Below are 16,918 nucleotides of genomic sequence, written 5' to 3'. Positions count from 1 at the left end.
AATACATATATAATTATTATATTAGCCCCTATATCATTGGGGCTATTATATTACCTCCTATGTTATTAGGGGCTACGCTTACTTCACATAAATATTTGTAACTTCTAAAAAATGTGTTCATTTACTGATTTTATACTCCCAGTGTAGCAGCAATGATGACACATGAAGTACTGCTGTACCACATGAGCTGAATGCTAACACCCGTTAGAAGCACTGGAAGGCAAAGGGGAGTATGAAGCTCTGATCCAGAATACTCAGCTAATATCAAAGAACAAAAGGGGTAGCAAGGGGAAGGGAAAGGGAAGAAGGAAAGATTATAGTCGATGGACTCCATCAAACCTTATTTCAACTGGTCTTCCATTCACAAGTTGTAAGGAAATGGAAAGAACGCGCGCCTCTTACCAACAGAAAGGCTGGAAGTCTGTGAACTTTGCCCACCCCTTCTCCTCCGGCGCGCTGTGCTCCGCGGCTGCTGAATCCCAAACGCTCGATCCAACGTCCATGGCAACACAGGGTGCGGGGGGCTTCGAGTTCACGGGCTCGAACACAGCCGTCCATCCAGACCCTGGAGACACACAACAACGCACTGGAATTCCCGCGAGCCCGTGGAACCTCTGGCCGTCCCCAAAATACTCCAAAGCGAGCCCCGAAACCAAAAAAAGAGAGCCCATCCAACGGCACTCGTTTGGAATCTACAGGAGCTGGCTGTCGCACAGGTTAGAGACAATCAGCTTGAAAATCCCTCTCCTGATAAATATTAATGCTACCTACAAGAGAGGAGCATCAGTTAGGAAAACTGACATTATGAACATCCGCATTCTTTGAGCCAGGGATTTTCAGCTGAACTCTAAATACTCCTGTCCAAAGCTAAGTGGCACGGCTTTCTCACCATTTCAGTCACTAACTGTTTAACTTCGGCAATTACGGGGAAGGAATCGATACGTGGATTGAAACGTTTAAGATCACAGAGTGGTCTTGAGCAAAACTAAGAACATGATTTTGGTTTTTTACCGCCCCAGCCTCCTCGTTCATTAGAACATCCTTCTATTCCTAAAAATCGCAGCTTTTTAAAAAGCACTTTTCATTACTTTTTTTCTCAAGAATGAGAAAGAATTGCAGAGGTCTGTTGTGCAAACTGATTTGCGTGCAACAAAACTGAGAGCACGAGACATCCACCAAGTCCACACTCACTCAAAAATTAAACCAAAATTTGAACCGAGGTCTCGAGAAGGGTAACTAACCTGACATGCACTACCCACAGGCTGCCATTTGCGTGGTTTATACCAGTTCTTCCTAACAAGAATTGAAAATATCTGACACTACCAAACGGGCGTAGAGCTGATTACTGGAATAAATACCCATTATGCTCTCAGTTACAGTACAAAGATCTCACCTAGAAAAAGAAACATTTTTAAACTGAAAAAGCTTGCACCGAACAAGGAACGAACGTCAACACTTTGGTCCCTTTGTTCCAGCTGCCTGAACTCGTGCTGCTGACCACACTGTGTGTCCCGTCAAGTTGCACAGCTTTATCTGCATTGTGATCTGGGAAACCCCTGTCCCTCTGCAGCGCTCCTCCGGGCACGGGAAGAGTGGGGTCGCAACATGCAGCCCAAGACTGGAAAGGCGGTTAGGCAGAAAAGGCAGATACGTGGAGTGGGAGATACCTGGCAAGGGTCTGCCTAAAACTCTTAGGATAAAATGTAAGGAGCTAATTTCATAATCCTCCATTGATATTTCGCTCACTGGTAGTAGTATTATTGCACTTGTACCTGTGTGGTTGCCTTAGCATAACCGAAGCATCACACTGCTATTCTGAAGGAGCCGGGCAGGGCTCAATCTCACTAATATTTCGGAGGCAAAAAATGAAGACTGAAATTCACATTTCTCATCTGCCCAGGTGGAATTATAGAACAGCCATCGAAACCTGGCAAACTGCTCTTCTGCAGAGACGATTACAGATCTCGTTGCAAATGGGATGCTGTTTTAAACTCTTTACCTTCAGAGGAGTCAGAGTCTTTCTGCTCAGAAGTATTATTCTTGTTGTTGTTTGCTGAGGAAGGAGGCGGCTGCTGTTCTGTTTCCTCCTCTTCTTCAGAGTCCACGCTGCCATCATGATCTCCATTCTCAAGATCACTTTTTGACGAACTCTCTGAGGTCTGAGATGCTCCAAATCTAAACCACAGAACTCAGAATCAGCAGAACCCTTAGAGCAGCCAGCTCATCCCTCACCTGCTTCCTCCCTGCTCCAGGGAGAAAGCACAACCTGCGAGCTGACCCAGTGAGGCTGAATGCCTTTTGCAGGGCCTATTCCCCCAAAGATACAAAGCTCAGGCAGGCAATAGCAGGCACTCCTCTAGATATTTCCACTGAAGTCCCTGCGTGCTTTACTTGTCAAAACGCATCAGCAGAGTTGTAATGGGCAATACACTGCACTGACATATTCAGGGCTGGAGATGGATCTGAGCTGACAAAACAGTCACAGCCGAGAGGAAGGCTAGTGTGGAATCAGCTCCGTGTGCGAGCAAGACATTCAGCTTACTGATGCCAGGCAAATAAAAGTTAAGGTCTTGGCCATTTTTCCTGTCTCATTTGATCATGTTTTCAGACTCAAAATTACAGAGATAACTTTATTTAATAACTGATTACATCAAAGGGATGGAAGAGCGTAAGCGATCTGCAATGCCAGAGACGCACCACGGGAGGTCACTCATCCTCATGCAAAACATGACTTTTCTTCTTCTAACCTTCTGCAAAAGAATATTCTGCCTACTACCCTTGGTCTTACAACTTCATCCTCCTCCTCTCCAAATATGAGGAAAGGAGTAAGTTTATTTCAAACTAAGGGTGTTTTTTTTATAAAATATCCTTGATAATAGACTCAGTAATTAGGTGTTTCCATCATTACTGCACTCCCTCAAATTGCATCTTTGTTTCACATTCAAGACAAATGACCACCTCTTTCTGCAGAAATGTGACATGGAAAGCACTCTGCTTTATGCCAGAAAAAGGCCCCACAGCACATAATTAACAAACAATAAAGCATGCACTTAAGCGAAATGTCCTTTCATAGCATTTTGCAAAGGAAAAAAATAAAATATTGTTCTTTTGTTTTCACCTTACCGTGTTCTTGATTTAATTTGGGTTGCATAGGTTATCTCCTTCTCTTCCCAGATATCTTCTTCCTCCTCATTATCATCAAACTGTTGGATCCGCTCATTGCAGCAGGCTTCAAAGAGGGAAGCATTGGGCTAAAATAGTATTAAAAAGCAATCAAATTCCATTCCTTCTTTGGAGACAGAAGCAAGAACTCCAACGACGAGGAAGTTCACAGAAAGGCATCTGTACACAACCAACACCACGAAGGTGTGAGCATTTATTTCACTTTACATCCCAAGCTGTGCAACGAGCAATGGTCAGCTGTGGGAGAGTAAGAGCAGCACAGCACGCTGTGCTGGCGGGCCAAGAAAGCAACAGAGCGCTTATCTCAGCCTCCACTGCTCCCAGAGCAGCAGGAGCCCTGCTGCTTCACAGCTGCTGTGTGACATGACTCCCTCCCTACCCCGCGGAAGAGGGCTGGAAACAATTCCCTCAGGAATGCACTTGCCAACGGAGCGGTTCAGTTTGGAACTCGGAGGCTAAGGCGATGCCACGTCTGCCAACTGTCCCGCTGGGACTAACAGCCCACAGCGCCATTTCTTTCAGTGACCGCCTTCTCCTCGACAGAACTGCGGGGAGCTTCGAAGCAACTTAACTCATGTGCACCCCCCCCTTCAAAACTCAGAACCTTCCACTCCGGCAAAGAGAGTTTTCAGGCACCGGCAAGGTGGGGGATCCCCACAAATGCACACAGGCTCTGCCCATTTCAGCGTTCTGGGATCTCTCGGTTAGAGGGCTAAGTGGTGACTTCCAGAGGGTGCACAGTCCAAACCAATAGCTGCATTAGAATTCCAGCACACACAAAAACTGCCTACTCAGGAAAAAAACAAGTTAGGATAAGAATATAAATAGCTATTGGTGGCTGTAGACTTAGCTGGCAGATTCAAAACGAAAACAAATTTTCTGTATCTGTAGAGGACTGTGTAGAGCAGCCAGAAGAGAGAAGAAAAACTCTATTGTGGTACTGTTTAAGTCAAAAAGAAAGTATTTTAGGACTAAAGAAACTTAAGTCTTGGTATTGCCAACAAGCAGCTTCGGCCAGGAGGTGAGTCTGGAATTGCCTCCTTCAGGCACTGCCCAGCTCCTCCGGTGAGTACTGACCGAGGTCCATCAGACAAGGCAGGACACGGCACGGCAACATTTAGACCCCTCAGAAACCCAGTCCTCTCTGCTTGCGTTTTGTCCTTGTCTGGATGGAAAGGTTATCAAAGTAAAATAGGGACAACAGATTCACACTGAGGAGAGAGAGAGAGAAAGTCCTTCAGCGTAGAGACCTGTTTCTGAAGATCCTCCCCAAAGCTGTGAGCTGTAGGGAGACTCTCTGAGGGTACGTGGAACGCCCTGAGTTCCTTACCGGGACTCGGCTACGAGGACACCTACCAGTGACCAACAGAGCATACCAAATCTTTTGTCTTTCAAAATGACAACAGCCGATTCAAGCATAACCTTGCCAGAATCTGTCCTATTCAATAAATATCCCAAAATACCCACTTACACTGTCATCGTCTGCATCTATATTGAAGTTGATCTCTGCGATCCTGTCAAAGGGAGCACTGCAAAAAGAAGGGAAAGAACCTTCAGTGATGGCACGGAGTAACAAAGCACTTTTGCCTCCCCACACAAAGCCAGAGGATAGCTCCCCACGGAGACACTTTATATGACCACTCAATGACTTCTGCGTTTTCTCCCTGAATATTCACTTCTGTATTAGGTGCAACGGTCCCATTGAGACGAAAGATTATTTCAGATTTTCATTCTTAGGTCTGATTTAATACCCAAATGAACAACCTTTATCATTATCTTTTTGATAGGGGATTTTGGGACCTCATGGCAACCACAGCAGTGTCTGGCTGTTACTCTGCAATGCTCATGGTACCTACAGAGCAAAAAGGCTACCTTCATTTTTTTTTACTGAGTCTCCAGCTGAACCAAATCTTATCGAAACAAACCCAAATTCATAATTAATTAAAAAGAGGAGGAACTGCGCCCAGCTGCTCTGGAATTCCAGTCCTATGTTCACCCAAGAATTACGCTGGTCCCTCAGCATGAGACAATACCCGGAGGCGGTACTGAATCCCGCACGGTGGCCATGTGTCCAAAAACATCCAGAAGGGACAGCCCCTGCCTGCTCTAACACAATCACAGCAACTTCAGTGTACTAGTGGCTCAACAATCCCAATGCATTACTAAGACAGGGACACTCCAAAAATCATTAAATAACCCAATCTGGGATCTAGAACTAAGAGAGTCTCCTGTAAGAACAGCAGAGGGTGCTGCACGTCAAAAAACTCCAATATACTAGCACAGTTTGGGTCAATGCAGTAGTTTTTTCACCATATCCGCATATATCTAAGTTAAACAGTGGTTTGGTTTTTTAAAGACGACTGTTCAGTTGGTAAAATATACTGTCATGTAATCACTGGGACACTGAAGCATGATTAATACTTCTTAAAATATTCACATTCCTATCTGAAACAGTTTTCAACAGCTGGAACACAGATGACAGGGAGCGCCGCTCAACGTTCGGCGCCAGAACAGTTTTGTGGCACGTTCCTCTTTTTATAATCACAGATACAGAGAAGGCTACATCCCAGTAACACACCCCAGTCACAGATGCAGTTCAGTTTCATGTCCTTTTTAGAATGGACATTAGATTCCTTCAGCAGCTCCTCACGTAAGTTAACTCTCCCCCTCCAGCCACACACACGAGTTCAGTATTTGCTGCTATCTGATAACATGAAGTGCATCTTATTTGTAAAAAACGCGTAGAACCAAGTAATCCATGTTCAGTTAAACTCTCATTCTAGCCTGGAACTTTCTGACCTTATTAAAGTTCTGACACCTACAATGCTCAGAAAAAAAAAGACAGGAAAGCTGGACTCCAAAAACATATCTCCACGTTAGAAGACAGTTCCCAACCACCTGTCCATCGCCTTAACGGAGCTCCCAAGACCCTAAGGATCTCGTGACTCTCTACTTCGGTTCATGCCTGAAAGCAGCTCTGAAGCAGCCAAACTACTTCCACGACGTCCTTTCATTTAAGGTATTTCACGGAGCCCATAGCTGCTAAAAATACGGTCTGCGCAGAGCCAGCAAAGGAACCCTCCAGGAAACGAACGTCGCCACACGGGGAAAGGGAACGGGCAGGAAACGCGCCGGGGATCCTCCCGGCACCTTTCTGCCAGCACATGTACGCTAAACGGTCACAACTTCTGCACCGTTCTGGGCAAGCGGGGTAACTGCAGTCCCAGCCGTTTCCTTAGCTCCGGATTTTAAGGGGAGAAGATGAACTGCGGTTTTAATTGGATTACAGTGGTTCTTCTATAGAAGCAGCACAAATTCCAAACCCTGAATTCAGCAAGTTGCGTAGCATTAAACCCACCTATATCTGCCTCCTTTGAACTGTTATTTGCTCCTGCCTTATCTACGTTTCCTTTTTCATAAGAGAAAATGGCTAAATTTTTCCACGGACTTCATCAGAACACTATTCTCTCCACTCCTAAATTCAGTAAGGACTTAATGCCACTGGAGAATATCTGTATAATTGCCCAGTTAACTGTAATGCTTTGCTTTCTGTGCAATTAAATTTATTCTAGAATATGGCTGGATAGTATTTGTGTGTTTTATTCAAAATTAAGAAGTAGTTTTCCCTGGTTCTACAACTGTCTTTGAAGACTGGGGTGGACTCCTGTGAGAAGAAAAAAGGGTCATCTGTTTCCCAAGCCATTGATCAGTCCTTTGTTTCAAATCAAAGGAGGTAAAGAGCAAACTTAATCTTAAAACCTGAACCAGGAGAAGGAAGATTAGATGCAAAGAGGCTTAAATGCTAGACATAAGCTTCCTGAAGTTTTATAAACTTACTTGATGTTATCATCCTGGTCTGCAAACTCCTCATCGTTAAAGCCAAACTGATCCACAAAGTTAGCTGTCATCTGCTGGATCTGGTACTCAGAGAAGGCCTGAGCAAAGGAACCCAAAGAGAGCTATCATTAAGGGGCCCACAGATACTCGATTAAGCTGGCTGAAAACACATATTCTAGAAAAGCATTAGTATCACAGAAAACTATCGCACTTTGAGAAATCATCTACCCCAACCCTCCTTCTCAAAGCAGGATCAGACTTCTGCAAGTCCTGGGTAGATGCTTCTCTGATCTGCTCTTAACTTCTTCCAAAGAGAGTTATGAAATTCTCCTAGGAAACCATTTGTTGGCTTCATTTTTGGATTGGAACACTGTATTGTTTTCTTGTAATTTCTTTGTTTTCCCCTGATGCAATATGGCATTTACCTTGCTGCAACTTAAAACCCACCATGGCCATCAAGAAGGTACTTTTCACTTCCTCTACACCCTCTTCCTTGTAGGATGAGGCACACGTCTCCATGTAATCCTGTCTCCTCTTAACCAAGCGGACCATATCTTTTCAACTTTTCTTCCTATGCCACGTTCTACACCTCCAATCACTCTCATTACTATCCCCTAGCTTACCTTTTGTCAAAAAAAAAAAAAAAAAATCACTTGAAGTTCACTGACTCCAAGACGTTCACCAAGAAGAATGGAAAAACCACTCCACGTCTTTGAGACAACACTCCCACGTATCATGATGTTTGGTTGCCCACAGCAGCTCGGGTCTTCGATTTTTCAGCTTGCTCCCCAGGATAATTGCCCAGATATGCTTTTGGTCATATTCTTGCCTACTCATCCATGCCTCATTCTCTATTTATGAGAAGGATTGCTTCTGCCTCCAAATAGGATCTCACACTTGCTCTTATGCACTGCATTTATTTTCTCCAGATCACTTCTCCTATTTGCCAGATAATTCTGAATACTGGTAGGTAGCCTGCTCCAGCTACAGCTAAGTAATTCAGACATGCATCTCTGCAGCTGCACTTTGTTGTGACTCCACTGCAGGTGTCTGAGGGGTTCTGCAGGCTCCTGTCAATATTCCTATTGATACTTGTAACAATAAAAGACAAATCATTGGGGGGGTTTTACAAAGGCAATGCATTTTCCCTTTTTAAATGCACTTTCTAAGCATTAGCTGAGGAAAAGAAAGGTATTTGTAATGTCAGCGTAGCCAGTTATTTTGGACAAAAGAATAACTATAAACTATTTTCAGCTCATTTTCACCCGAAACTAGATTTCAGATTGAGATTGTCTTTTACTCTCCATCGGCGGCTTCCTACTAAACAGGCTGACACCCAGATGTTCTGCTAGTGCTCTTTATGTTCTTAGCATCAAAAAAAGTTGGAAGAACTTGTCATAATACTTCATCCTGAAAAGCAGCTTCCATGTATTTGATGGACCTTTAGCAGAGTACCTCAGATTTTAAGGATCCTGAGATCTTTGCTAAATGCAAGTGAACCCTTAATTACCTCACTTTCTTTTTACTGCTCTTACTGCTAACATTTTCGTATGGCTCTTTCAGATTTCAAGAGAAGTTTGCATAGCCCAAGAGGAGGCAGAAGCCCTCTGTCAGCACCAGTGCTACTACAGGTGGGTGATGCACACCACCTTGCTGGCTGGCAGCTACAGCAACCCACGGCAGCTGGTCTGCAACCTCAGGAGCACCCACCCAGCCCCCCGGTGAGGGGAGAACCAGGAAAAGAGCAAGAGACACGCAGAGCCGTGAGGCACCTCGTGTATCTGGGACTTGCATGCAGTCTGAGCCGAATTTATTCCCAACTGGAGTCCAGACCATGTAAGTAACTATTCTGGAAAAACACAAAAGAGCTGAACACACTGCCTGAGAGTAGAATTTAGGAAGCTGCTCTATACTAGGATGGCTTAAGGGCCAATCAGAGAAGCAAACGTTCCAGGAATAGTGAAGCACATCTTGGCAACTCACCTGTTGGAGAGAAAGTTCATTGGGAAAAGCACTCTCAATGTCTTCATCCTCACTGGAAGAGTGCAGATGGTGAGTGCTCACCTGAAAAAAAGTACAAAAAAGTAAGTACAAGTAAAAACTAAGAAAGCTCAAATACATTTGTTCCATTCATACAATCAAAGGCCAAACTCCTCAGAAGGCAGAAACTGTCCCAGTCAGTAACACAGAAACCTGGAGTTTACCAACATGTATCAGAGCTCGTGCTGCTTGAAGAACTACTATGGAATATGCTTTCTGCAAACACTCTGCCCTTGTAAGCCTACTTGATAAAAACAAGCAAAAGAAGATAAAAAAACAGCAATACAACTTTTTTTTTTTAGTTAAAGACAGTCCAGAAGACAGCAAGCCTATCCGAAATATGCACAGTATCATTGTTCTCACCAAATCCACTGTATTCCTCCTGTTTGTTTCCGTCAGCGTCTCTTCTACAAAACTCTCCCATCTCCCTCTACAATCTTCAGGTAGCTCTGTAACAGAAAGGTCACCAGAAAGGTTACCACAACTCAGTGAGAAGGGATCAAAGCCCGACATTCAGCCCCACTGGTTACCTGGAAGTTTCTGAGCAGACACATACACCTGCACAGGAGCTAAGTAATGTATGCATTATGTAAGTGCTCTGCAAAGTGAATTACATTTTACTTGTGATTTTCTAAAAGTGGTAAATTCTGCAGAGAAAGGAACATCATTCATTAGGCCAACCAGTAAGGTATTACTGGTCTTAACAATCTTAACTCAACTTGTGGAATTACGGTGGGCTACAGATACAAAAACTTCTACTACAACTTTCTGAACACCAGCATACGTGTGATTTAAGTTCTACTTCTTCTTCCTTTTCTTTCACGGTGATTGTGGTGGGTTGACCCCAGCCAGCAACTAAGTTCCCACCCAGCTGCTCGCTCACTCCACCCCACAGCGGGATGGGAGAGAGAACTGGAAGACCAAAAGCGAGAAAACCTCATGGATTGAGGTAAGTTTAATAAGTGGAAAAAAGAAGAAAAAAACCCACCACCGACCAAAGTTCAAAGGCACTGGCTCACCGCCTCCCGGCCGCAGACTGATGCTCAGCCCGACTCTGAGCAGGAGCCACCTCGGAAAGGCTGTCCCCCCAGTTCCTACTGCTGAGTACACGGCACGGAGCTGCTGTCCTGGCCAGGAGCCCTCCCAGCCTCTCCTCCACCCCCAGCTACTCGCAGCGGGGCCCGGGGGGGGGATGAGAAAGCCTTGGTGCTGTGCAAGCACCGCTCAGCAGAGCTAAACCAGAGGTGTGTGCCCAACAGCATTCTAGTCACAAACTCCAGACACAGCACTGCGAGGCTGCTGGGAATCACGTTATCTTCAGTCCAGCCAGACCCAGGACAGCAAAACAACAGAGAGAAATAACCAGGACTTGTGAAACTTTCAGTCTTTACTGAAATATTTATAACTTCTCAATTTTAATGTAGATCTGACAACGCACCGATAACAATAGTTACTATATTACCATTTGATATGCTCATTAGAAGCCAAAAACAGAAACTCAAGCCGTATTTGTGCTCATTGTTTCCCTTAATAGATGCAGATGGAAAATCTTATTTCCTCTAGCACAAAAATGTCAGATAGAACTTGTTCTCAAAATGAAGTCCAGCAAAGATACGATGGACAAAGCCTGGCAACATGAGTATCTCTGGCAAAGCGGAGGCGTAGGGCCACTGTCATCATTTACTCTGGCGTCCCTCTTCCTCCCAGACAGGTGTAAGAATAAGGAAGTACAGAAACACCACTTACAAACACCACCCTAAAATGCTGTAAATAAGCACTATAAACATACACATAAAACTGGAAAAAAAGAAGCATTCTTTAGCACAAAAAGGATACCTTCGGTCTCTGGTTGCAAAAACAAAAGTTCCGACAATTACGGTGTAATTGTATGAGAACAAAGAGCAACCAAATTTGGCCCAGACATTTTTTTCTAAGTTATGGGAAATTGTGATAATTTACTGGAAAAATCTTTTCATTATTCAAAGTGACCCTCATGAAATACATGCAGTAAAAGTCTTTCCAAAAGGCCCGCAAGGGTTATTTAATCAAGGTTAAAAAAAAAAAAAAAAAAAGGGATGGAGAAAGGAGCATGTACAAGGAATGGAGAAAGGAGCACGTACCTTTAATGAACTCACTAATTTGAGTCTGCATCGGGCCCTTCTCCATATTCTGCACTACAGCATTGGCTATCCGGGTGAGGTGGCCCATATTGCCTCGCCTCATTCCGCCTTCTGCCCTGAAAAGAGAAAACAGCCAGTAGCAACAAGAGGAGGGACGAGGAATCCCAGCGCCCCCGTCATAACCGCTTCCACCATCCAGGCAGGGGCAGAGCTCCCGGCAGACACGCACGCGACCCCACGCAGGGCTGGTACCACAGATGCAGCAGGGACGTGGCAGCAGTGCCCTCTGCTCGTGCAGGCGGGCACGTGAGCTGGGTTTGCCCAGAACAAGTGAACCTTCCTGCATCTGCTTCGTGTGTTGAGAGGGAAGAGAGCGCTCGTCCAGCTCAGAATACACCAGGTAAAATTTAAGCCCATTACAAAGAAGCAGCTAATGGGGTACACTGAAACACCACTGCAGAAATAAATAATCTGATAATAATTTCCACTAGAGAAAACTCCTATCAGTAAGAATGTGCATCACTATTACTGAAAAAGCTCTGGAGTTTTACTCGCAATGGAAGTATTAAGCAGATGAATTCAAGAGAACAAAAGGCACTAATGTAAAACCATTAGATTTCCCCCTTACCAAAAAAATATAAGCAGCTAACACTAAGTCCAAGCAGTCTCTAAGCCACTTTTCTTTGAATCTTCACTGGTGGCTCTTCACTAGACAGCAAAGAAGCAATCTAAAAATCAGGGGATGAAAAGCCTGAAATAATTCTGCTTTCACGGTATCCAAAGGAAGACTGATGAGATTTGGGAAGAAAAATGTAAGCCCTAGTGGCAGATTCCCGGGAAGAAACTTCATAGTACCACATTTAGAAACAGCATTTCTGCCTTCAAACTGGCAGGTGCTGAAAAGAAGCCCAGACAAAACTCTTACATGCAATGCTATTCTTCATTGGGACGTTATGCACGTTAAACTATCCCAAATCCTGAAGTCAAAATCAGAAATTACTACTTCTTGATGCAGCACAAGGAGCAGGCAAAAGGTTGACTCAAGCCACCACAAATAAAATTGGTGGGTGAGAATCAAACTAAACAAAAATGACCCCCCTACAAACAGGATAACAAGACATCTCCACCTCACGTTACTAAGTCTCCAGCTGCAAGCCAAAGCTCGCTCTCCTAGTTGCTAACAGAGCCAACGCATAATAAAGACTTTAATTTTCCCTTGGGAGAAAGGAAGACACTAAATACAGTAAATAAAGTTAATTTTGAGGTGGCATGCTGCTGTGCTCCCGTAAATTCTTCTCTACCCTTGCTGGGGGATGTGTGTGCAGTGGTCTCAGCTGCCAGGCTGGATACAGCAAAGCCAGCAGACTGGGTCAGCTCTCCTCATCACCTCCAGTTACACCTACCTTGTAAGGTTGGTTGGGTTTTGTTTTGTTTTTTTTTTTTTTTTTAGTGTCCTCCACACCCCCTGAAAAGCATAATCATCACTTCCTGAATCTCTACAAAGGATAAGTTTATACTGAAATCATCTCAGGCTTTCCCCTAATGTTGGAGCTGAGGAGACTACATGGTTTGGGAAAAAAAAAAAAAAACCCCACTCCTACCCTTCCACACGGTTCTGTACCAAAACCAGCGCACAAAGCCACGGCCAACGCTACGCGCACAGATTCCCCACAGCAAGGACAGCGCTCCAACCCCGACCTCGGCGTTCGGAACTGTTCAGAGAAAACCAACCCCTGGAAAGGAGGCCCCAGCGCCGAGCTGCAGCCTGCCGCACGCGCTCGCGGCCCACCCTGTGGCAGCTCCCGCCCCGGGCAGAGCCGAGCGCCCCGGCCCCGGGTGGGACCCCCCCCGGCCGGGAGCCCGGGGCTCCCCCGTGCCCACGCAGGCACCCCCGGGACGCGGGGCCCGGCCCCGAGCTGCACGGGAGGACAAACCCCCCCCCCCCCCCCGGCAGATGGGGCGCAGGGACCCAGCGCTCTCCTCCTGCTCGCTAGAAAAACAACCGGTTTTCAGCAAACGTGCAAAGCTCAGCTTTCTCCAAGATTTGAAGTGTGCGGTGACAAAAGCAGTGTACAGCAATGCTGCGTCTGTCTGCCTGGGTTGTACGCTCTGGGAGGCCCTGGGCGGTTTTTTTTTTTTTCTGAGTTGAGCAGTCCTTAACACACTGCTGGAACGCAGGCAGCAAACATGCAAAATTAACTTTTATTCAACACTTTCAAGTAACTTTTATCAACCACGCCACAATTGGTGGTTACTACATTTACAGGAACAGGAGGGCAAGCAAAGATGTGCTACAGTAAACTGATGTTTCCTAGAAACTCACATTGATAACCAGACTTACTTTATTTTAAATTCTAATTACCCAGGCAGATCAAATGGACTGCAGTAAAAGAATTACGTGGGTTACCCAGAACTTAAATTCTAGTAGTTATAAAGTCCTTCACCAAGAATATATGGAGTAACTAAAACTAAGAGAACCCAAGGAGAAATTCCATGTTCCAACAGGAAAAATATATCACCACCATTCTGACTGATGATTTTAAAGAAATAACTCCCAAGCTCTAAGTTCAGAATCTCTGATGCTGGGCCTCCCAGTGCTTGACTCCATCTCCTCACTGAGAGTGTACAGTAATTTTCACATAAACTCAAAGCTCCTTAAAGCACACCATCTGAGATACCTCTCATTAACTCAGTATTTTTTTCTTGCCATTAAAATTCTTTCCAATGTGGTGACTGGAACTGTTTGGCATGAAATATGCATGAGCTCTAGTACCTATCTAATTTAATTAGATTTAACTCTTAAGAAGCAACTACAAATGTTTCTGTTACGTACAAAACTGTGCACAATGATAGTTGTGCAATGAAACTACCAGCAAAATTTGTAATCGACAGCCTAAGGGGTTGCAAGAAGGAAAAAACAAAGAAAACCCAACCCAACCAACCCAAACCAACAAAAAATCAAACCAAAACCCAAGCTACCAATTATATCCTGACAGTAAGCCTAAAATAATTACAGGGGGAGCACAAAGAACTCTGAAGCCATAAAGAGCTCAAAATAGTGCGAGAGGACCAAAACACTTAGATGGACAAAGAAACAGAAGCTTTGCTAGTATTTTCACTTTAATACATCCTAGGTTTTTTTTTAATGATTTACTTCTTACAGCCAGCATGAAATCCAAGTGTTTTAGAAAGTCAGAATATTAAATGCAGGGCAAATCTGGGACAAAAATGCTTGCCCACCTCACTTTTCACACAGCTGCTCACTCTAGGGACAACATAATTATGCATTTAAAAAAAAAAAAAGTTGATATGTAATTTCCTGAGAAAGCAAGAAAGAAGCATAAAGTGTGTCTGGGTTGAGATGTTATACACATTGAAAAAATAAATCATGCTTTCAAATCGTATTTCCATTTGGTGAATTTGGTTTTTAACATGCAAATAATCCTAATTCCAAACTACAATCAAAATGCAAATCATTTTAGACCCATTAAGTTATAAATTATGCAGATAAGTGAAAGAATTTTTCAAGGCAATATTCTAAATCTGCAGCCTAAAACAAAGACCTTCCGAACCCGAAATCCCTTACTGTATTTTGTCATTGGCTTCCCAGGCATCCAATATCCTTTGCACTAGGCAGCATTTCTGGAACAGCTAGAGGGAAAAAAAAAAAAAAAAAAGAGATAGGAAGAACATTTCAAAAGTCTGCCAAAGTAAGACTCATGCCTTAGGAAGCCTGTACTGAACTACAGTTACTTTTGCTCGTTCCTTCACTCCTACTGAACAAGAACTTAAAGTTCAGCACTTATCTTTCCCAAGAGCTCAAGTTTCTTCTTTCTCAATTTTTTTATCAGAGGATCCAGGGAAAACAGCAATACCTATAAACATCTTCAGCCTGCTTTGGGGCTTCACATGAGCAGTAATGAAGAACATTGTTGTCATCTTACAAACACAACAAAAAGTTTTCATCATTAGGGCCACATGCAGAAGCTAAAATGTAGTTAGCTAGTTGTAGTTACAAATTTTTTTTTTTTTGTCCAAAGTTTATATGCATCTTTACTAAAAAAAAAAATTTTTAAAAATGGATTCACAAGCCCATTAAATGAGATGGGTGGTATGTTTACTTTCTAGCTGGATGCTAAAAACCAATGTACAGAAGCAAATAGACTTCCATCCAGAACTGACAGAGCCGATTACATCTGGACACGTTTAAATAAACCCCATGCCCTTGAACAGTTCGTCATACCAATCTCTTGTTAATGCATATGCAGGCTGAATCAATCAGTCGAAAATTCTCAGGTGACACGACCAGACTTACATGAGTAACCATGATATTCTCGGTATTGTTTTCTGGAGTCTCTGAGATCTCTGTGGCCACATTTCCATTCAGCACCTCTTCTTTGCTTTCTAGGTCATTAGTAGTAGTTTTTCCCTCTTGCACAGAGTGTGAGAGAATAGCTGCTATGGACAATTCCACTTGGAAATGCAAAAAGTTATTCCATGTGTATTTAAAAAATAAGTCCTGGGAAAAAATGAGGAACAAAAGAATTCACTCTAGGTACATCTTACCGTTTGTAACACTCAAATGGCATCAGAACACTGCCCAAGTAGTTGTTTAATCAGCAATTCCACTACAACAATTTTACTTATATGCCCCAGTATCCACTTATGGCTGGATGTATTCTCTTTGCTTTGCTCTAACGTGCACTCCCCTATAAACTGAGCACACTGGAAATACCCTCGTACGCAGACAGGGCTCACAGCACAGACATATTAAAAAAAAAAAGTGTTATCTATTCTGTGGCAGAATTAATCATAAGAAAAAATATTAACTAATTTCTAAGTATAAAAATAGTTTTCTGAAAGACTGTCCTGGTTATAGTGGCAGTTTTCAGAACATGTCCCCGTTCACAGCTAGACAAGAAGGTCAGCTCTCAGTATGATGAGAGCTGATATACACAACGTACCCAAGCCTTCTCAATAACCAGACTATTTTGCATACTACCAAACAACTGTAGCAATAAACGTGAAGCATGAGGTTCAGTTCAAAATGCTAAGCAACCGTATTTGTATTACAAAAGCTATTCTGAGGATGGACGTTCCTACTTTCAGTAGATTAGAAAAATAATTCGAGACTGGCACAGGTGAAACAAACTACCTTGCACTGAACAGACGAAAGGGAAAGCAAAAGTGTTCCCAGTTTAAAGTTATTCCCCTCTCCCCATTCACAGTGTCACACTGTATCACTCACAAGTAATAAATCCATGGTACTGAGTCTGCATAGTTCCTGATTAATACTGGGAGTGTTTGTGTGAAGCAGAGCAGCTATTAGACGAGATCCGTGAAGACGAGCGTTCCCCAGCGGCTCCTCCAAGACACCAATTGTAGTTAGGATTGCTGTTTTCTATCAGAGAGACAGATGATGAGTACCGCTTCCTCGAGTGCATGCACACAATGATTCGACTAAACATAACTAGTTCGTTTCATAAATATTTTCTGTGGGTGAACTTAAACCATCTTGCCGCACAGAGGACAGTGTCGTGTGACCACCGTGAGACTTCTACTTTCAAAACTAAAGACTAAAATCCAAATATCCACTAAGTAAGAGTTCCTTTCTCGTCATCCCTTAACCGCCTTTACACAAGCCACCAGTCCCAACCTACCTCTCCTTCTTGGTTTGACTCGAACACAATGGCTCTCAAAATTCCTGCTGCCTAGTCCCTAAGCACCGGAACGATAAA

At 43.7% G+C, this 16,918-nt stretch overlaps 1 protein-coding gene across 2 annotated transcripts in view; it reads right to left on the bottom strand.

Moving 5' to 3' along the window:
- Positions 1 to 16,918, bottom strand: part of PPP6R2 (protein phosphatase 6 regulatory subunit 2) — a 109,147-nt gene that overhangs the window by 19,429 nt on the left and 72,800 nt on the right. For both annotated transcript variants that reach the window (XM_032987119.2, XM_042792021.1), the window contains 11 exons: positions 16,429 to 16,581; positions 15,496 to 15,699; positions 14,767 to 14,831; positions 11,181 to 11,296; positions 9,424 to 9,509; positions 9,004 to 9,084; positions 7,021 to 7,118; positions 4,655 to 4,712; positions 3,124 to 3,251; positions 2,000 to 2,175; positions 403 to 565 (listed from right to left, as the gene is read on the bottom strand). In XM_032987119.2, coding sequence (XP_032843010.1) covers positions 403 to 565; positions 2,000 to 2,175; positions 3,124 to 3,251; positions 4,655 to 4,712; positions 7,021 to 7,118; positions 9,004 to 9,084; positions 9,424 to 9,509; positions 11,181 to 11,296; positions 14,767 to 14,831; positions 15,496 to 15,699; positions 16,429 to 16,581 — 1,328 coding nt within the window. The remainder of the gene's footprint in view (positions 1 to 402; positions 566 to 1,999; positions 2,176 to 3,123; positions 3,252 to 4,654; positions 4,713 to 7,020; positions 7,119 to 9,003; positions 9,085 to 9,423; positions 9,510 to 11,180; positions 11,297 to 14,766; positions 14,832 to 15,495; positions 15,700 to 16,428; positions 16,582 to 16,918) is intronic.

The sequence above is a fragment of the Tyto alba genome, unplaced genomic scaffold, assembly GCF_018691265.1.
Source record: "Tyto alba isolate M040663 unplaced genomic scaffold, T.alba_DEE_v4.0 Super-Scaffold_2, whole genome shotgun sequence".
NCBI lineage: Eukaryota > Metazoa > Chordata > Aves > Strigiformes > Tytonidae > Tyto > Tyto alba.
Note: the sequence above shows the minus strand (reverse complement) of the source record. Positions and strands in the feature narration are given on the sequence as shown.